Below are 22,488 nucleotides of genomic sequence, written 5' to 3'. Positions count from 1 at the left end.
GGCATTCCTAACTTGAACAAAACGATGGCAATTATGCAGACATCATGTTGGGTTTGAGGCTTTAGAACCACAATATGCTCTGTGTAGGCCTACATACTGTACATAGTGATTTACTGTAGCACTCAGGCTCTGTTCACTTTCCTGTTTGGAAGTCTAAACACACGGTTCAGCGGGCGTGGGGGGACGAGGAGGACATACTGTACCGTGAACGTCTGCCAAGCGTTACGCTCTCCAGCTGAAACGCCTCGCTGTCACATGAAGAGAAGCAGCTGGTGACTCCATGTCTGTGGGAACTGAAGAGACGTGATTTTTTACACCGTCTAGTCAGAGCCACGCTATAAAACTACCATATGTATGCCATCTATGCATTTCTCGGTGAAAATGTTGACTTCGCGAAATGATGACATGAAACACGCAATTTCACAATGTGGGGTGACCCTTACGGGGTCCATGTGGTTCCATGTCACCGAGCTCCCTTCTTGTCTCTGTTCCCATCCAGTAAATCACACCGCTAACCATACGGTGGAGAGCAACCTGACGTCATGGGACACTGGCATCTGGTTGAGCTGTGTGGAGCAGGACGAGATGCTCAATCTGGGCTTCACCATTGGCTCCTTCATCATCAGCGCGGCCACTCTGCCGCTGGGCATTCTGATGGACAAGTACGGACCACGCATGCTCAGGCTCATCGGCAGGTAAGAGGAGAGGAGACACACGCACGCACGCACGCACGCACGCACGCACGCACGCACACACACACACACACACACACACACACACACACACACACACACACACTCTCTTTCAGCAGTATTATATCAAGGGTTCCCAAACGTTTCCTTGCCAAGGACCCCTAAATGGGCTCTGTGCATAACTGTAGTTCCCTTTTCCAGAAGGGGGCATAAAACCTTTCCTGTTCCGGGGTCAGTTTCTCATAGCTTCATTTGAATGGCTCAGCAGAAGATTTGAGCCGGAAACGCATTATGAAGGTGTTGTGTGTTTCCGGTTCAAATCTGTCTCCCTATTGCGAAATGGATTTAAAAAACTGGAAAACAGGAAAAAAGGAAAAATAGCACATCTAAAAGTGTTTGAAAACTTAAAATTGTATTTATTTATTTATTTACTGACAATAATGACACGGCCAAATTAGGGGCACCAGGTTGAAAGTGATTAAACTGGCACAATAATTGTATGAATTGAAATTCAATATCAACAAAATGTTATACATAATATTCATTATTATTATAATTATAATTATAATTTTCCCCTTATTTTTTTTCCTCCTTTCTAATTGGCCTCCCTGGCCCCCACTTTGACCAGCATTGTTATACTCCATCAACAGAGCTCAACTAATGTGCACGTGTGTGTGTGTGTGTGTGTGTGTGTGTGTGTGTGTGTGTGTGTGTGTGTGTGTGTGTGTGTGTGTGTGTGTGTGTGTGTGTGTGTGTGTGTGTGTGTGTGCGTGTGCGTGTGCGTGTGTGTGTGCCTGTGTGTGCGCGCGCGTTTGCGTGTGCCTGTGTGTGTGTTTCAGCTCTTGCTTTGCAGTGTCCTGTGCTGTTATAGCGGCAGCAGCATATAACCCTGAAGGTAAGACACAAAGCCTTCTCAGCTTTGTATACTGCAAGAAAGAGGAGATTCATTCATAATTTCAAAGGGATACATAATGTTGCAAAAATGTACAACTGAAGAAAATCCAACAAAATAATCAAACACAAAGTAATTTTGTGCCAAAGTGTCAATCTCACCATGGCAGCTTATTTTTCCATTGTACTCGGCAGACTCCACCCTTCTATTTCTAATCAACCAACAATAGCAATCCACCCAAGATGCTCCCCATGTTCTAATCAATCAGCTAACAGGATTAACAGGCACCCCTCAATCAGATGTTCAAGCACCAATCACCCAACTACACAGCCAGGCTTCAACAGGCCGCTCCCCCGTAACGGCAATTTCTTGTGTAGATAAACAAAAAAGATATAAAAGAGATTCCAGTCACAACAGAATGTGCTTCTGTGTGACTGGGAATCTGCGAGTGACAAGCATAACATCAGTGGTGGAAAAAGTACTCTTTACTTTAGTAAAAGTATAAATACTGCAGTGTAGAAATAGTCTGTTGCAAGTAAAAGTCTGGTAATCAAAATTTACTTGAGTAAAAGTACAAAAGTATTGGAATCAAAATGTACTTAAAGTACCAAAAGTAAAAGTACTCATTGTGCAGAATGTCCCATTTCACAAGTTCAAAATGTATAAAAAATCTTTTGAAAATAGCAGATCTACAAGCTCACAATGTGTTGCATCGCGACATGTGAGCTTGTAGATCGGCAATTTTCAAATGGCCGAAATGTATATAGGGCTGAAGTGGTTACTGTACGTTTTGTAATAATAATCTAAATCTACAAAGTAACTAGTAACTAAAGTTGTCAAATAAATGTAGTAGAGTAAAAGTACAATATTTGCCTCTGAGATGCAGTGGAGTAGAAGTAAAAGTATTGAAAATGGGAAATACTCCAATAAAGTAAAGATTCCTCAAAAGTGTACTTAAGTACAGTACTTGAGTAAATGTACTTAGTTGCTTTACACTACTGTATAACATAATTCAATATGAATGTCGACAAGAGGATGCTCTGTAACAACCGTTATACATGTGTTCTTCTTTATTTTCATTGACTCCTCCTTACTGAGCTTCCCTTGCATCTCTGCAGTGTTGTCCGCTCTCATCTTCCTGGGTGTTTCCTTCAGTGGTTTTGGAGGCATCTCCCTGGTGTTCACGTCACTCACGGTAAGATTTATCATCCGCAAGTAGAAACACATGCAGAATTATGTAACGTATACTGTACAGTGTATGACTCATGTGAACACGTGTCTTTGATTAATTCAAGTTTCCCTCCTCTCAAAAACAGGGTTACTTCTGCAGTATCGTGTACATGTACTGTAACTCTTCTTGGAGAAATGACTTGGACTATACTGTACAGATTGTTATATATTGTCGCTTAGACAGTTGGAAACCTTGTATGCCAAAAACTGTTACTTTTCACGGAATGGAAAAAAGAACCGGTGTTCCATTGGCTCCAATGGAATTATTGTTTAGTCACAAGTTCTTGCTAAAGCTTTTCATTGGATAAATACAGACTTAACCAATTTCCCTTTATAATGGTTTCAAAAATAGCAAAGATAGCAGATCTACAGTACAAGCTCACATCCCGCCGTGATGTGACGGATGTTTTGTACTACTTTTGTGTGACACTGTAGTAGCATTTATTTACAAAAGAACTTAATGAAGATATGGAGATTCAAGGTTTCTGCCTGACAGAACTTGGCACCAGAGCATCCTTTTCACATTCTTCCACTGGAGGTGGGGGGAGCTTCTCTGTACCTCTACAGAGAAGGCTGCCTATATCACCTATCACCTATCCTGTTCCAATTTGCAAATAATTAACCACTTGCTGAAACATGAAACCACTTTGCTTTGCGCAGCTGTGGTGGGCGGGGCAGTAGGCCTGTGAAATTACATTTTAATATTAATAGATTTTCTCAACATGGGAGAGAGTAGATGTGCTTGCAGCCTTTTGTTTTTAACTTTTTATGTGGGGAACCATATTAAATAAGATATTAATCATAGCAGGGTATTTTTTATATACTTTGAAATGTGTCTGGAGGAGGAATGATGCGTAGCCTGCGAGCTAGTTCAGGCAGATACATTCGAGAGGTTTACGCGCATGTGCAGCACTATGTGGCCGATGTGCTGTATGAGACGTGTTAAGCAGCTGACCAAACTGGTGGGCTATTTAAGCCTGATTGTTCTATTTCCTCTTGCTCCCACCACCACCCCAGTACCACCAGTATAGGCTCAGCTTTCCCTAAGGGTTGTTTTCCCCTGGTTGTTATAGATGTACGGTATATCTCTCATAGGGATATTTCACTTTCAAACACATTTTGGGTCATTTTATCGTCTATCAGGCTTTTGGGAGCACCCCGGACAGTTTTTAAGTTGCTTGATTCAGTATTTAGATATTTGATATTCATTTTATCCGACACGCCCCCTTCCTATACAAACTGTATTGTAACTTCAAACTCCATTTTAACCATGTTAGATTTATCGGAAACACCTGTCCTTGGTTCTGGTGACTGATATTTTGTATTACTTTTTTCATTGATTTTTTATATATTTTTTGAACATGAAAAGCCTGAGTAGACGATACAATGACGCAAAAATGTTTTGAAAGTGAAATATCCCTTTAAATGGTTGTCTTCTGATGTGCTGAGCAGGGAGTAATGTACAGGGCTGTATTAGCCATTGGGCCGCCGGGGCTGTGGCCCAGGCACCCATCGCTCTCAGGGGCCCTTCAGGGGAACTGGGCCGCGTGGCCATCGACAATTTACTAAAATGAAATGTATAGGTTAATCAAATATCAAATGTGTGGGCCCCTCCTCTGTATTTACAGCGGTGATTCTCGCTGGGTTTGAGGCCCTGACAAGGGCTCCCGGGCCCCTTCAAGGGCTCCTGGGCTCCAAGGGCTCCCGGGGCCCTTCAAGGGCTCCTGGGCTCCAAGGGCTCCTGGGGCCCTTCCATATATGATGGAATATGATTAAGGATTTCATATCCTACACACCATACCTGTAACTTTCACTAGCCCCCCCCTAAACATTTTTTTGAGGGGGGGCTAAAAAATTGCCGGCCCAGGGGCCCGTGCGGGGGTTAAACCGTGCCTGGTAATGTATAGCAGAGCCTGAACGCCAAGATCAAATATAATATTCACACTTACATTTTACAAATCAAATGTTCTTGATGTTCACATCTACTTGTGAGTTATCTGACTGAATTGAGAAATATTGAGAGCTAAAGAGGTCCAAATTCAGTCATCAGTGGTTCCCAAACTATGGGTCGGGACCCCCAGGGGAATCCCCAAATTATTTTGGGGGGTCCCCAGATGATTAGCTTAATGTGCAACTTTGTTTTCTCACTCAACAGTAAAGAAACCAACATACAGTATAAGTAGTGTATACAGGGTATCTGCACAATTCACAATCTAAGGACTTTTAAAGGATCTACGCCATGAATGAAAAAATAATAATAATATTTAATATCATATTGTTTAAGTCCCTCAAACATTTTTCAAAAGGTTTGAGCCTAAATCAAGCCTCAGATATACTCATTCCAACTAACTTCTCTCTGGCTTATAAAGCCCTTTCACCTGCAATACCACATTGTCCTGTTTGGCACGGGGCGCTATTGAGCCAGTGTGTATGCATGTTATCTCCTGGTTCTGTGTGGAAAAAGTAAAAAAAAAAAAGAACAAATATATATATTTTTTTACTTTTTCCACACAGAAACGTGACTTGACGTCACGTCAGGGTGCAAATCAGTTTGGCCTGTTTTGAGACCAATTTACAGAAAACCCCAGATTTGCTGTGAAAGCCTGAGTGTTCAAACTGGGGTATTTTTGGGGAGAGGTAGGGGAGACCAAAAACACACAAAAAAGAAGAAAAAGTTAAAATTCATGGTGTAGTCCCTTTAAGACCTTTTTAATGCCAAATTGGCCAAATTGTCAAAATATTACATAAAAAAGAGGCAAACATTGAAAATAGCAGATCTACAAGCTGTGAGCTTGTAGTTCGGCTATTTTCCCAATATGTGGAACCGAGTCAAACTAAATGTAATGCCTCAACTCCTACAATTCCAAGTTCTTGTCAGGGTGGGGGGTCCCCAGTTCAAATATGAAAATTGGGGGGGGGGGGGGGGGGGGGGTCACGGCCTGAAAGGATTGGGAACCCTTGGTTTACCCTTGGTATGTGCATTCATCCTGACTTATACTTAGTCGCACAGCGAAAATAGCAGATCTACAAGATTGTGACATGTTGCACATCTTCTATTTTCGCTGTTGCACAACTATGTATAACTAAGTATTATAACTTTCTAGGAAACACAGTCAGCTAACTGGGAGGAAGCGATATTTACAGTATGTACAGTGCTGTATGTGTCTCTGTGATATCGGATCTTTACATCTTTCATAGAAATACCTCATTGACCCGACCTTCCTATCTGTAGAATGTGACTTTGCATATGTGTGCTTACAGTACATGTAATGCAACTGAAGGGTTTGTCAACAGTACTAATACATGTGCGTGTGTGCATATGCGTGCGACGCGTGCATGTGTGGGTGTGTGTGTGTGTGTTTTGGCCGTACAGCAGCACATGCTGTTCCACTCGTTCTAAATTCTGCCATGATCCTCCCGACCAATCAAAACCCCGGCCAGTGTGCACGCCTTTCCCTGGCTCCTCCCCCTCCCTAAGCCCTATCTAAAACACACACACACACACACACACACACACACACACACACACACACACACACACACACACACACACACACACACACACACACACACACACACACACACACACACACACACACACTATAACAACCCCCTGTTACTGTCTGTATCTCTCTCCCCCTCCCACTCTCTCGTTTTAGTGTTAATTTCAACAGACCTGAAGGGTTCCATCTGGTTCCATGTGTACCCTCTTCTGGGTTAAATAACATTATGTATTTTTGACTGTGTACTGACCTGGAATTACATGTCATGGCCTGGACTTGACATGGCCATTTGGGCCGACCTCATGCTGACGTTTCTTTTCCGTCCTAGTGAACGCACGCAGGTGTGTGTGTGTGTGTGTGTGTGTGTGTGTGTGTGTGTGTGTGTGTGTGTGTGTGTGTGTGTGTGTGTGTGTGTGTGTGTGTGTGTGTGTGTGTGTGTGTGTGTGTGTGTGTGTGTTCTTATCACTTTGATAAAGGCTTTGTGTAACATTTCAACTTCCACTCCATTAACCTTACCTGACACATTGTAACCGTTGGAGGTACACTCTCAACAATGACTGAATGAATGAACTGTACATACTGTATATACGGTATATTTATTCAGGTGTGGTCAGAGATAACAAGAAGAAGAAGAATGTGTAGGTAACAATTGCCAATGGACCAATCAATAGTTCCAAACACTTTTCTGTTGTTCCTCATAATGGGTGTTGATGATGATCACGTCACAGTGAGATAAAAAAATTAAAAAAACTCTTTTTTTTCCTTTCTTTTTTTTAAATCCCTCGATTTTGTAACCCATTTTTTCACCCAGTGCCAATTGCCTATGTAATCCTGGGCGCTACTCTCCCTAAGCCAGCCTAGGGAGAGCCCAGAACTTAGCTCATACCTCCTCCAATGCATGAGGAGCTAGCAAGCCGCTTCTTATCACCTGACAGGACCCTCTAGCTGTGAGGCAACAGCGCTACCGACTTCGCCACTGTGCCCCCGTTACTCTCTTTCAACAGGTCTGGTATAATGATAGCAACTTGTGGAAAGGACTAGTGGTGACCATCAAAACAAAACCTGGCCCTTTAAATTAAACAGAACAAACATCCCCTTTGGAAGGCCCGGTGACTTTGAGTTTGACCTATCACGATTGCTCAATGTTAAAGGTCTCCTTTGACAAAAGAAAGACCATAATGTAACTTACTATTTGTCCATAATAGTACAGATGCCTCTATCTTTAACTATTTATGAGTGGCAAATATGCAATTTTGTCAGATGACCTAAACCCCCAAAACCGTAACCCTACGATCGTCAATGGAGACATAGAAAACGTATCATCTTGTTTTTAGTTTGAAATAAATCGTGCTCCTGTATGCCAATGTTATGACAAATTATTTTTTACCTTTCTTGCGACCTTTGACCTCAACTCATTTGAGGCCTACATTTAATCCAGTAAACCTGGACCGTCAGTCACTATTCCTGAAAGTGTCATGTCATCCTGTGCGGCTGTCGTCCTGGAAATCTGCTGACAAATAGTCAAAAGAACAAATAAAGTAAACACACAAAGAACAGAGGACTGAGATATGAGAGTGGAAAAACAGATGATGGTTGGCTAACTGGAGCCTCATGACTTATTGGAAAGAGAGAGAGAGAGAGAGGGAGAGAGAGAGAGAGAGAGAGAGAGAGAGAGAGAGAGCGAGAGAGAGAGAGAGAGAGCGAGGGAGAGAGAGAGAGAGAGAGAGAGAGAGAGAGAGAGAGAGAGAGAGAGAGCGCAATACTATCTGTGCTTGAAGGTTGTGCAGATAAACAGGACAGGAACACAAACATCACGTCAGCCAACAGACATGTGAGGATTTGTAGGAAGTACAAGTGGGCAGACGGACAGACAAACAAACAGAGTAGCCTGGAAGCCATGCCAGGCTACAAACAGAGAGAGGTCATCTGGGGTCTGTATTCACAGAACTGTACCATAGTTACCTTACACGGCTTCGGATCATTATCCAGCCTTGGCATTTTTTGTTCTCATTGTTGGGAATTCTCTAGTCAGCTACTGTAGGTTCCCAACCTTTTCTGGATCAGGGGAGGCCCACTTGAAAATCTCAGAGCACATTTATTTAAATGATCAATTAATGGTGTTCCGGCTTGGATCAATGTAGTATCCTATTTATCTGTATCACAATCAAAACAAAAAATGTCAATGTTTGAAAGTTTGGTATAGCAAATAGAATTCCCCCCAAAATCACAACTTTTTGTATTATAGCTGTGTAGGCTATTGCAATAATAATGTGTGGTTGTCACAAAATCCCACGGCAGACCTGGACTTGTCTCACGGTTTAGGAACCACCGCTGTAAGCTAGCAGATGGGATGCTTAAGGTTGGTCATGGTCTGAACCCCAAAGCGTGGTCAATTACAATTTCAGAGCATCAGCAGTCAAAGAGCCGTCAGCCATCATATATAGTACATGTATGGCGGTGTTCTATAGATAGATAGTTTAAAACGGGAGGACCTCTGTTCATCCTCCCAGATAGAGTCTTCATCAGGAAGACCCCCAAAGGAGGATCTTAGAAATTTAACCCCTCAAGTCTGAGTTATACTTGGTTGCGAGACATGTCGCGGGCCAAAAATAGCCGATCTACAAGCTCACAATGCGTGTGCCGCGTTGTTAGCTTGAAGATTGGCTATTTTTGTCCAAAATCCCACCGCATTGTGACACCAAACTGCTTGTTAGATCCACATGGTAACTTGAGGTACTGTATAAATGAATTAGCATGTTTTCAAATTTGAAATTAGAGTGTTCTTTATTTCTGATTTGAATTATTTAAATTTGGACAAACGGGTTGATCTGTCTAGGAACCCTATTCCCATGTTTCTTGCAACTTTTGAACACATCACAGTGTTAATTTAACTCTGATCGTGTACAAGCGGGACCAAATGGACCCTTAAGTGCCATTTTTACACACTCAAGAGTTAAGTTAACACTGATGATTTTACTGTGTAAAAAGTACCTGTTTCTAACCTCATTCAGTGGCTTCCATACATAGATGTCTTTACCTGGGAAAAGAAAGGAATGTAATAGTCGTATATTCTATATTCTATATTCTATAAACCACACTCCTTCCTGTGTAGACAGCCAAGCTAAGGTCAGATCTGTACAGCGATGCGCTACAGACTTTGTTGACAGCTGTTGGGGGGTCATTCTAGTGGCTCAGCCATTGACGCATGACATCCTCTTTCCTCATTTACCCACATAACCCTTGCAACCCTACCTTTGTGCCAAGGACACCTGTGACGAGGCTGACGCAAGGCTGTGTGCGTGCGTGCGTGCGTGGCCTGCGTGGCGTGCGTGTGTGCGTGCGTGTGTGCGTGCGTGTGCGTGTGTGTGGAAAGAGACAGAGAAACACAAGGACACAGAGACAGAGAGAGCCAACAGAGCGAAAAAATGTAGATACAGTCAGACTCAAATGACAGCAAATATATATGTCAACATAAAGCATGTTGTTATATGACATCATAATGCTGACTCAGCACCTCTGAATATAGTTTGTGTCCACCATGAGGCCAGCGTGTGTCTCTGCTGCTATGTGTCACAGCTGAGATCAGAATGTGTGCACGTGTGTGCTTGCGCAAATGGGCCTGTGACAGTAGCTCAGCAGTCACACGTCTTGGAGAATCAATACTGACACTTGGTGGTTTGGTGCTCAAAGTGCACCCGACTCCCTGCCTTTCACAGCAGCTCCCTCGGTTGTTTATGTTGCCCAAAAATAAACCAATGTGACTGTATGTTGATGCTACTGCTATGTACAGAGAAAAAAATGTATGTTCATGCATTTACTAGGTTGCTAGCTTTATTGATATATAGTATACACTAGTGGCACTGTGTAGTACATTTGTTAATTTATTATTCTTTTAAAGTGTTAATTTACCGATACTCTGACAGTGTACAAAAGAGCCCTGAACATTTGACCAAATGTTCATTTTTGGAGTTAAATGATCTCTGAGCATTTTACTGTGTGGCTGACGGTATAGTCTCTCAAAGATGCCATCGTTTGTAGATTTTACTGTTTGATAAATGTCGATGCTGACACTGTGTCGCATGTCTAGACCAAACATTCATTGGGAAGGAAGCTATGTTGCACCAGAGCCTTCTACACAGGCCTTTTCACGTGCCAAAGGAACACAGTGTTGCTATAAATGGACCAGGTTTGACTAGCAGTTCTCAGTTATGTTTTTGTGAAGCACATTGAGCAGCACTGTGTAATTTGCTGTATTGATGAAGTCATCTCTCTATGACTCTGTCTATCTCTCTCTCCATGTACCTAATATGTAACATGCTTCTCGATCTGTACTAGGTGTAGCTGTGTAACATGTGTCTATGTGTAGCTCTGTAACATGATGTCTCTCTCTCTCTCTCTCTCTCTCTCTCTCTCTCTCTCTCTCTCTCTGGGTGTAGCTGTGTACCATGTTTGGGAATGTCCGCTCCACCATACTGTCCCTGATGATCGGCTCCTACGCATCTTCAGCAGTCACCTTCCCTGGTGTCAAGGTACTCGCTCACACAGTAAAAGCCTGTGTATTCATTTAACTCTCATTTTTTTACATTCAGAGTCAGAGTTACAAATTGGTAGATGAACACTGAGAGGGGCACGGTGGCGCTGTCTCCGTGTCATCAGTGCCCATACCCTAGGTGGGGTTGGCGAAAGGGCCTTTCTGTGTGGAGTTTGCATGTTCTCCCCGTGTCCCCTAGGGTAGGTAGTACCCTCACAAAAACATGCAGTAATCCTGGTCTCTATACTGCCTCCCCCTGGTCAGCCAGGTGGAGGGGAAAGGAACTTGTTGGAATTCCTTCCACGCACTATGCCCAACCGGGGAAACTCCCCTTTGTCAGGTGATAAGCAACGGCTTTGTAACTCCTCATGCATTGAAGGAGGCATGAGCCAGTGGCGCCGGCGCCTGTTTAATTAAAGGACACTGTGTCCCCCCACTATTCAGTTCAGCCAAAAAAATATATATTAAAAAAATATATATAAATATATATATATATATATATTTTTTTAAATAAATGATAAAATCAGTCCAGTCCCCCGCACCTCGCGACCACTGCGAGCGCGAGGCGAACTGAATTAACCGAAATAACCGAATTTCCCCCCCCCCAAAATCAACAAACCCACCCGAAACAACCCGAAAATTTGTTGAAAATTTGCACGGTCAACATCGCGCACTTGCATGTGTCCCTGATGTGTCCCCCCACGTCATATTCCATTCCGGCGCCCCTGGCATGAGCTCAGTTCTGGGCTCTCCCTAGGCTGGCAGATGGAGAGCAGCACCCAGGATTACATAGGCAATTGGCACTGGGTGAAAAAATGGGTTACAAAATCATGAAAAAAAATAAAAAAGGAACACTGAGAATTTTCCTCCTCTCTCTCTCTTTCTCTCTCTCTCTCTCTCTCTAGATGATCTATGACCTGGGCGTGTCATTCCGTGTCATCATGTGGGTGTGGACAGGGGGTGCGTGCATGGTGTTCCTCAACTGCTTGCTCAACTGGCCAGCAGAGTCATTCCCGGAGCCAGAGGACATCAGATACCAGTCAGTGTGTTTATTGTCATGCGCACATCTCAATTTTGATTGTACGGGAATAGCGACACCTGCTAGGCCATTAATGAGAACTGCAGGGAATTCGGCACTTCCTTATTGGCTTCATTTTAAAAAGCGGATGCAGGAATGACTCTGTCTCTCTCTCTCTCTCCCTCCCTCTCACTGGGCAGTAAAGAGGTAAAGAAGAGTGATGTTGTGGTGGATGATCGTGTGACCGGAGACAAGTTGTACGCCCACGTCAGTGTCACGGACGACCCTGTGGGAGGAGCCACACAGCTTGAGTCCAAGCAGCCCGCCTCCTCCACTGGACCCCAGGGTAACCATCATTATACAGTAGAACTAAGTAGTACTTAATACACCTTCACCAGGGTAACTAAGTAGTACTTGATACACCATCACCAGGGTAACCATCATCATTATACAGCAGAACTAAGTAGTACTTCATACACCTTCACCAGGGTAACCATAGCAGAACTAAGTAGTACTTGATACACCAGGGTAACCATCATTATACAGCAGAACTAAGTGGTACTTGATACAAAGTGCTTTGTGAACAGTGGAACCATATCAGAGACATTGTTTTTTTATTTGATTTTGATTTATTTTGGAAAGCAAAAAAACACATTAATTGTTAATTTAACTCTTGAGATAATTAATTCATAAATATATATAAATATCATTTGGATTGGATTTGTGTATGATCCACAAGAAAAACATCAGGTACCAATCAAAATGGATGCTTGTGTAGCGTTTACCCATTGCTCACTCTGACACACTCTCTCTCTCTCACTCTGACACACTCTCTCTCTCTCTCTCTCTCTCTCTCTCTCTCTCTCTCTCTCTCTCCCTCTCTCTCTCTCTCTCTCCACAGACTCTCAGACACTCTTTCGCTCGGTGTGTTCTCCCATCTTGTTGTGGAGCCTCGTCACCATGGCGATCACCCAGCTGAGGCTCATCTTCTTCATGGGCGCCATGAACAAGATGGTGGAGTTCCTGGTCACCCATGGCGACCCAGATCGTAAGACCTTGAAATCAACTTTGTACTTGACTTAAAGTACTAGAGTATTTGCTTGAAAAATATATTTAAGTATTAAAAAGTAAAAAGTATATATTTTTTAATATCAAGGCATTGCTGTATTGAATTTTAGAAATGTTCAAGAATGTTTCCAAAAAAAAATCTAATATGGTGGATATAGCAGATCTGCTATGTAGATCTGCTAGGGATATATATGTGCTATTTTCACTATAGCACATCATTCACTATAGCACAAAAATAGCCGATCTACAACAAGCTCACAGTGAGCTTGTAGATCAGCTATTTTTGGCGAAGAGATTTGGTGTAGACGGGGGGGGGGGGGGGGGGGGGGGGAACGGTCAAAGTGACGGTTTATTTTACTAAGAATAGAGGGTTTAAGTGGTTAAGCTCTGTGACTCACAAGTGTTTTCTGTTTCAGCATCTGTGGAGCTGGTGTTGGAGGCCGAGGAGAAAGGTGAGCTGGACCGGGGTGTAGTTATGTATACCATATAGTTGTATGGCACTGGGTTAGTATCAGTTAGGCTATAGAGGGTGAAGAGTCAGACACATACTGTACACTAGGGGTGCAACAGTTAATCAAGCTAATGACTTTTATCTATTTTTTTTAAAGGGGAGGAAAAGAAAATGGTTTTGGGGGACAAATATAGATATTTTTTTATTTTAATAATTTGATTTATTTAATTGCTTTCAGCCAACAACAGAAGGTTAAAAAGACAATTGAGGATAAAAACACATAAAAGTCATCAACTTATTTCCACTGTGGTCCCTACACAAATCGACAAAATACTGACACTGACACACAATACTGATAAGTAACACAGAGTACACATAAATTACATCAGATTACAAAACACGTTTTTAATACAAAATACATTTATCATAACAAAATACTGAAAATAAATAAAATATGAGCTGCCTTCAACACAAGTGAGCAAGTGTACACAAATGCATTCTTTATTTATTTTACGATCATGGCTACTTGAGAGGGTAGCAGCATGAGCACACTTGTGTTGGAGGCAGCTCATACTTTATTTATTTTAGGTCTTGTTATTGTAATGATAAAGCATGAGCTGCCTCCAACACAAGTGTGCTCATACCCTCTCAAGTAGCCATGATTTAACTACCTTTAAAAGTGCTTACAGTGGGAATTAGCTTTAACTCAGTGTCCAGGCTGAGAATAAGCTGATTCCCACCTCTTTTGTTGGTTTGCTTCTCGATTGTTCAATTAAAGAAAAACGTAGTTGATAAGTAATTTCCAATTGCTCTAGTCTTACAAGTTGACTCCAACTCCATTGCATGTGTCTCTGTCCCCAGTCAGTTTCTATTCATCCATCTTCGGTACGCTCCAGCTGCTGTGTCTGCTCACCTGTCCTCTGATTGGCTACATCATGGACTGGAGGCTTAAGGAGTGTGAGGATGAAAAAGCCAGCGCACATCCAGAAAGCAGGTATGGCATCTATGACTTTATTTATTGATTATAGGATTTAGTTGAGACAAAGGGTCGATGTGAGCAGATGAAGAGGTGCAATGAGCAGAGGAATCAGCCATGGAATGGAAGTTCTGAACAGATCAAATGTATTTAGTGGTGTCCCTTAATGTATATTTTTTCAATTTGTTAAAAAATGTATATATAAAAAAAGGTCTAGTCTCTATCTGAAGCGCAGTCTGCAGAAATCCCTATTTAATTGGAGGGTTTATCAATGTGATTAATTAAGAATACATCTTATCAGTGGAATGATTTTATCAGACTGGCTCTGGTCTTGATCTCAACTAGAATGTACGCTTACCACGTAAGTTTGTGTAATATGTACAGTGTGTGCGTGCGTGCGTGTATATATATATATATATATATATATATATATATATATATATATATATATATATATATATATATATATATATATATATGATAGATAGTGTACTATGTATATGTAACACACATCTATCCACCAGAGGGTGCTGTGGATCAACTATACATACCTTCAGGCTGCCTGTTGTTTATCTACGTATTTAATTAGTATCTCTTTGTTTTCTGTGAGATTTGACAGATTTTGGTTGAGCAGGAAACACATCACACTGATACCATTTGACTCAATATGTGTTCCTACTGTCCATAAGGTAGCGGTTCTCAAAGTGGGGTCTTTCAGGGGGTCCCCAGCTAAATTATTGATAGATAGGAACCAAATGGACCCTCACAGGTCTAACTCAGAGAGAGTACAAATGGACCCTTACAGGTCTAACTCAGAGAGAGTACAAATGAAATAACAACAAATATAAACACTATATGTACAAAGGAGAAAAATGGAGGAAAGAAATGTCGGCAGTAAATGCCATCTCCTTTCTATGGGAAAATGAGTTTACCTCCCCTTGTTGTGTCCTGATAGATGGATTTTCAGGCCTGTTTTGAAAGAAGCCAGTGATCCACATTTTCGGGCGGTGTAGCCGGCCCTATAAGTGGGGTTGGGACACCTCATTAGTACACCCTTCGCTGTACTGTGATTGGCTCATACATTAGTACACCCCTACATTAGTACACCCCTAGCTGTACTGTGATTGGCTGACTCTATTGGCTGACTCTATTCAGCACTGTGATTGGCTAGCGAGACACATGATGAAATTAATAACATATAAATAGGACTATGCACTTAAAAAAAAAAAACTTTTTTTTAAAGTGAGCTTCCATCACTGTGATGACCACTGTGATGACCACACCGCCCACTTCACACTGGGTGTGATTTTTAGCGCTCTATACCTTTAGGTATATACCTTTAGGTATACTGTAGAGCGGATCCTGCTCTATACCTGACTTTGTCCGTGTTCACCGTCAACGCTCTGATTGGTCAGACCCGTCAACGCTCTGATTGGTCAGACCCGTCAACGCTCTGATTGGTCAGACCCATCAACGCTCTGATTGGTCAGACCCGTCAACAAAGTGATTGGTCAAGCTTCACGTGACACATGGCTATAAACACATTATAAACACATATCGATGACAAAATGTATCAAAGGCGCCGCTACCTTCACACAGGGTGTGATTTTTTAATTGATGGTGTCATTCCACATTTTGTTGGTAGAGTAGTAGAATGACAATTTTCCCATGTTTGTTCTATGGTGGGTGGTACCAGCTTGTTGTCAAACTGTGGCTGTGGGTGTTACTCACTTTGGAGAAGTATTTGCAGTACTCAGGTATGAGGGTATTGGGGGCATTGAAGGCAATGCCCCTTTGACTACCTTAAAACCAATCCCAGACCATCCCAGACTAGCAAAATGTGTTGGAATTGGGTCGTTCCCATAGCTCCCATAACCTCTGCATGTGTTTACCTTTGTTCCCTTCAGCTCTTCAGGTCCCCCAAAGAGAGACCGGAAGATCCAGAAACTGACCAACGCCCTCAGAGCGTTCGTCTTCACCAACCTGCTGCTGGTCGCCTTTGGAGTCATCAGCTTGATTGACAACCTGCCCTTACAGGTAGGAAACACAGAAACACAACAACACAAAATACAAGCGCAGGAATATGAATAATAGAAAAGCTCACGCACTGACAGACGAACGTTGAGGCTCTTTGGATGCAAAAATATAGAATATTTTAATAAAAGTGAAGAAAGTGACATACTGTAGAGAGTGGACGTTTTGGTCCTCAGACCATCATCAACACTGAATGTAGGTTGCCCATGTTGGCTATAAGTAGGCAGTAGGCCTATTAGAGGTAACCAATGGTGATGAAGCTGATAGTAAGCACAGAGTGCCATCAATCAGCCCATAACCACTGTTGAGGCCCGAGGGCCTGCAAGAAAATGAACACGATAAAGGCATATTACAAACACATACTTTAATGCTGGCCTACCGCACCTTTCTTTAGCCTTAAGCCTTGAGTTTAGAGCGCAAACCTTTCTATCTTATTGGAATATAAATAATATCATGAATTGAACGATTTATAGATACACGCATGTGTGTAAAAATGTAGGTGTTAATGCATGTCTATATGCAGTACTGTAAATAGTCTACAGTACAAACTTACTTGATCTCTCTCTCTCTCTCTCTCTCTCTCTCTCTCTCTCTCTCTCTCTCTCTCTCTCTCTCTCTCTCTCTCTGTGTCTCTCTCTCTCTGTCTGTCAAGATGGTGGCATATGTGCTCCATACCATTGTTAGAGGGTTCATCCACTCCTGCGCTGGAGGTCTATATGCTGCAGTGTAAGTAACCTACAACTCCTGTGTTTCCCCACTTTTCAATCAACATCTGAAAAGATTCTTGCCAGGGACCAGGGATTTTGGTTAAAAACATTCCACATATTTCGCTTTTCTTATAGATTAAAAAAAAAGTGCAGATCTACAAGCTCACAGTGCGTCGCAGGTTAAAATGTTTAAACTGTTTCTATGGTATATTAGCCTACCTAACCCCTCTCAAGGACCCCTGGGGGTCCCCCCGACCTCACTTTGAGAAGCACTGAGTTAAGAAACCCACCTTGTCTCTGCAGGTATCCAGCCAACCACTTTGGAACGTTGACAGGCCTGCAGTCCACAGTCAGTGCAGTGTTTGCACTGCTGCAACAGCCGCTCTTCGTGCTCATGTTGGGTCACTTCAAAGGAGACCCTTACTGGGTATGGTGCACGCTGCGCACGCACACACACACACACACACACACCATTTCAAAATGTCAAGGGGTATCATTGCATGTCAGTTATATTATTATGACACAATGTCAACAGAAAACAGTCTGCAGTAGGTAACTTCTCTCTCCTCCAATCAACAGATTAACTTTGGCCTCCTCATCCTCTCATTGGCTGGCTTCCTGTTGCCGTGCTACCTGTTCTATCACCGCAGACACTTGTCAAAGCAAAAGGCAACGCGAGACAAACTGGCCCTCCAATCAGCCCAAGAGACGAGTCCTTTCATCCAATCAGAGAACAGCGACGTGAAGAACGGATACACACAAAACGGCCACGCCGCTTAAGATGACTGACGTTTGCTTCCCTGATCGTTTGTGGATCGTTTAATCGAGTGGTCCTCAAACATTTTCATTTCAAGGACGCCCATAACTCTGAGAGTGTACAAATGGAGCCAAATAGAGACATTTGTACACTCTCAAGTTACAGACCTGTAAGGGTCCATTTAGAACCCCTCAAGGAACCCTGAGGATCCCTGGACACCACGTAAAGAACCACGGATCTAATCAGTTGATTGACGTTTCATGTGCTAGGTACTACCTAGAACTATGGTATGTGTTGGATTCTGGTAAGGACAATGGACCTTTTATTTAAAACGTTAACATTTTTAAATTAAGTAGGTTCTACGACAAGAAGCTGGCACAAGAAGCAATATGAAAATAGTATAATTTTTTGAAACAGTACCTGATATGAAATAACAGTTCAGCTATACTGTATACCCCCATCCCATGTTACAATCCTTAGAGAATGTGCACATGGAACCAAATGGACCCTTATGGGTCAATCTTTACTGTATACCCCATGCTGTACTGGTACAGTACCATCGGTCAAGGAATACAGAGTATGATAAGGATCTCATTTATCAAAATGTTCTTTCAGCTATGTAATATAACTAATAATAATAGAAACTAGAGGTTTGGGCCGCTTCGCGGCCAACCTCACGACCCACCTGCTGTCAAATAGAAAGCCTTTCTTGAGGTCAAAAGAGGTCAAACTTCCTGTATCTGGTTGCTATGGCAACCTGCCAGATCAGGATGAGGGTCTGATAGGCAAATCAGAAAATCAATCAAGCTCTGATCAACAGTCTGTGACAGGTCTTGGAGGCATGTGGAGTGATCCTGTGCTTGCGAATCCCGGACGAACTTCGGAGCTTTGTCAATTATAGTAGTAGGATAGGATAGTAATATAGTCAGTCTAACTACTGACTTTTGCCCCCAGTGTACAGTATATATGTCTGTCCGTCCGTCCTTCCTTGTGAACGTGATATCTCAGGAATTTCATGACATTTGGCACAAACGTCCACTTGGATTCAAGGATGAACTGTAAGAAAAACATTGGAAAAGGTCAAGTCACTGTGACCTTACAATACATGTTTTTATGTCTCTGCCGATGGCCAGTCATTGTCCATCTGTCCGTCCGTCCGTCCGTCCGTCCATCGGTCTATATGTTTTCATTTTTCATTTCATGTAACCTATATTTAAGATTTTCTGAGAGATCATTGAGGGAGACCCTCATTTACAATGATGCCGAGATTACACACATAAATAAGATAAGAACAACAAGAAAAACAATAAAGTTGACACATACAGTTAACACAGTTGCATGTTAACAGCAATCAGTTAAAACAGTTGCATACAGGTAATGCACGGTTATTATATAAATTCCTAAAATGGCCAATAGATGCTAGGGTATTCAATTTAAGCTCTTGTTGCAAGAGGTTCCAAGACTCAGGTGCACCAAAGCTGAAAGCAGTCTTTCCCAATTCCGAATTGGAAAAAGGAACCAGAAGGACTATCCAATCGCTGGAGCGAGTTAGAATGTGTACATGCATCCGTATGTAGGCTAGTCCCAAATTAGTGAATGCGATATCTCAGGAACCTTATGGGAATGTCATGACATTTGGCACACATGTCCACTTGGACTCAAGGATGAACTGATTAACTTGTGAGTAACAGGTCAAAGGTCAATATCACTGTGACCTCACAACGCCCATTCATTAAATTCCTTCAAATCCGTCACTATATACAGCATACTATATGAGTCTGGCCAGACATGGATGTAAACTGCAACTGGCTGGCGGAGGCATACAACACCAATGTGGTATTTCTCTCTAGATTAGTAAGCACAAAATTGTTCTCAAAGAACCTTTTAAGAAATGAGATTCCTTATCTTATTCTTGGGTTGTTCCATTCCTGTACCACCAGTACAAAATGCTTTGAAGAGTCCATCTGACTTCTTCAAAGCAGGTATTATCATGAAGTACAATTAGAGCCATTCATGCTTAATTCATTCATTCATTCATTCTGTTGATCATCATTTTCTGTTGCAATAGAATCCATAAACTATGTGCATCATTACTGCTTAAGCTACTGTAGTGCCAAAGAATCAAGTATGTAGCTCCTGAATGTAACCTGACTGACAATCACTTGAATGCTTCCCCTATTTATTGCCCTCCAATGCACAGTTTCTGGCCATGAATTCTAAATGAGATAAGCCATTCTTAACCAGTTTCTGTGACCAAAAGTCAATAGTGTTGGATCAAGTTCTATCAAAAGTTGACTTGACAACTCATTTTATTATTTTGCTTTACTCTATACATCTATCTGTTCTTTAACCCTCTGATTTTACTGGCATTCAGACCTCTGAAATGCTTAAAATCGTCAAATGGATGGCTCTTTTCGACTACAGAAGTGTTCTGGATTTGTTCCATACGTTATGGCTGTGTTTCAGATAAGGTTCTCAGAACCAAATTCTAACTTATAATTTCACTTTGTTTCTAAAATAGTGAAAATAGCCGATCTACAAGCTCACCATGTGTGAGCTTGTAGATCAGCTATTTTAGCGGATGGTTCTGGGTTACCCTTTGTTGTCAGAAAGAGCCAGAAGACAAAATGTCAACTATTGATCAATAACATGGAGTACTTGAGTATCAAATGCCAACTGAATTGATCTCACTGTATACCTCATGTGTATTTACATTCATTTCTTTGATGTCAGATGTATATGATGCCTTCTATTATATTTATTTCTTTGATTTACCTGAAGTCTCTCGCCTTGATCGTCAAACGCAGGCTGAATTAAATTTCTCTTTTATTTTTTTATTCTGCTCGTAAACAGCATCTAGTTTAGCCTTTGTGCTATAGGTTAGTTGTTATTGTTGTATTGTAGTACGCAGCCGGCCTTTGTATTGTTACTCTGTAATATCTTGTTTTGTAAATGTACAGTAGTATGTTTTTCTTTTATGTTGGCGGTGGTTCTTTTTTGCTGCACTTGATGAAATGCTTTGATGTGACGTCATCATTCAGGGTCATTCAAAGTTGCTGAGAACCAGTTTATCCACACATGTAAAAAACAGACTGTTCCATTTAGTGCAGACATTAAGATTAGAACACCAACAGAAATACGTATTTTTAACCCACCATACAACTCTCTGTCTAAGCTTTGGTGTGTCACGTTTTGAGGAAGTCATTGACTGACTTTAGAAGTGCTGTCTTCTCTCCAGGTTGAGTGATAACTGTCCAAAAGAAGTAGTTTGATCTAAGTGCTGCCTGTGAATAATGATCCACATCAAGTAAGCTGCTGTAAATTACAGATTACTGTGACACATTTACTATGGGTTTTCTGACATTCTGTGCAGGCACAGCCTAGTCTGAAACAAAAAATCTGACCTTTTTGTCTCCCTCTTTTTTTGGGAAAACAAATTGTATGCATGAAAAGAATGATGCAAAATGTTATTATGTGTTGTATGAAATAAATGCTTTCGAAACATTAGCTAGTACCTACCTAGCAATTTCAGGTCCCTATCAGTCTCTGTTACAGAGAGCATGAAAAGGATCACAAATCGAGAGACATTTTAAAGCTGGTATTTCTGTGGTATTTTTGATTATCGCAAGGTGTTCCACCTCTTTTCTAAAGCATCATGTCAGGAACCAGGCTTCTCTTCATGAGCTTCCAGATCTGTTGAAACACCTTGCCAAACCCATTCTTCCCACTACGGTGGATTATCCTGGAACTCAATAAAAAAACAGATGTTTCATCCGGACATAGCAGAACAGAGCAGTGCACGCTTCTGAACAACAAAGCACGTCAACCGAAGTGGACTTGAACCCTGTGAGGTGCACTCAATCGAGACATAACCAATAAGCAAGCAACGTGCCGAGTGGTGTCAACTAAGCACAGTCTGAGATGCATACTGTACCAATAGGTTGGGCATCACTTATAATCTATTTAGAAATGGATGGTTTTTATCATTTTCAAACGTCAACATTCAACGTATCCATGGTTTGCAGAAACATACACAGCCAAAATCTTTGTCTCTGGTGACCTGGGGCCTGTTCCTCAAAAGGTGAAATAGAGCTAAAGCCTGGCTTTACCACCTATCCTGGCTTAATTTAGCCAGGATTAGGGCTGAATCGGTTCCACGAAAGCTGAATTATCTTGAAGATTAGTTTAGCCAGTTCACCCTGGCTAAGTTTAGCCTTATCCGATTCCACGAAAGAGAATTGAAGCAAGCTACCTTAGTTACCATGGCAATTTAGCTGTGAAGTTAGCCTGGTCAGGAGCAGGCTAACAGCCAAGCTTACTTAATCCATTGCCTTGTTCTTCAAGTTTTTCCACAGTTAATTCAACACATGTGTTTGAATATGGACTCATTTTAATGACCTTGCATTCAAATAAAATGAAATAAATACAATAAGATATAATAAAATTAATTATATTACTGAAATAGTGTGTGACCATGAATCATAATTGTTTCACAATGACTCATGTGATATGTCATTGTCACTCTGTTAACACTATAGTTCATATTGTTGTCAGATGTTTGATAATATATTACAGATTTTTTTTAAATATTATAAAAAATGTCTGACACACACACACACACACACACAC

The 22,488-nt window shown here is 41.7% G+C and overlaps 1 protein-coding gene across 1 annotated transcript in view; it reads left to right on the top strand.

Moving 5' to 3' along the window:
- slc43a1b (solute carrier family 43 member 1b) overlaps positions 1–22,444 on the top strand; it is a 33,357-nt gene extending 10,913 nt beyond the window's left edge. The window contains exons 3-15 of the mRNA XM_084042056.1: positions 500–695; positions 1,532–1,587; positions 2,703–2,779; positions 10,754–10,846; positions 11,754–11,887; positions 12,067–12,212; positions 12,768–12,914; positions 13,351–13,386; positions 14,247–14,379; positions 16,269–16,398; positions 17,048–17,121; positions 17,406–17,529; positions 17,682–22,444. Coding sequence (XP_083898182.1) covers positions 500–695; positions 1,532–1,587; positions 2,703–2,779; positions 10,754–10,846; positions 11,754–11,887; positions 12,067–12,212; positions 12,768–12,914; positions 13,351–13,386; positions 14,247–14,379; positions 16,269–16,398; positions 17,048–17,121; positions 17,406–17,529; positions 17,682–17,882 — 1,547 coding nt within the window. The 3' untranslated portion in view covers positions 17,883–22,444. The remainder of the gene's footprint in view (positions 1–499; positions 696–1,531; positions 1,588–2,702; positions 2,780–10,753; positions 10,847–11,753; positions 11,888–12,066; positions 12,213–12,767; positions 12,915–13,350; positions 13,387–14,246; positions 14,380–16,268; positions 16,399–17,047; positions 17,122–17,405; positions 17,530–17,681) is intronic.
- The last annotated feature ends 44 nt before the right edge of the window (positions 22,445–22,488 follow it).

The sequence above is a fragment of the Gymnoscopelus microlampas genome (assembly GCF_963454915.1).
Source record: "Gymnoscopelus microlampas genome assembly, chromosome: 2".
NCBI lineage: Eukaryota > Metazoa > Chordata > Actinopteri > Myctophiformes > Myctophidae > Gymnoscopelus > Gymnoscopelus microlampas.
The sequence above is the reverse complement of the archived record's forward strand: the minus strand, read 5'-3'. Positions and strand labels throughout refer to the sequence as shown.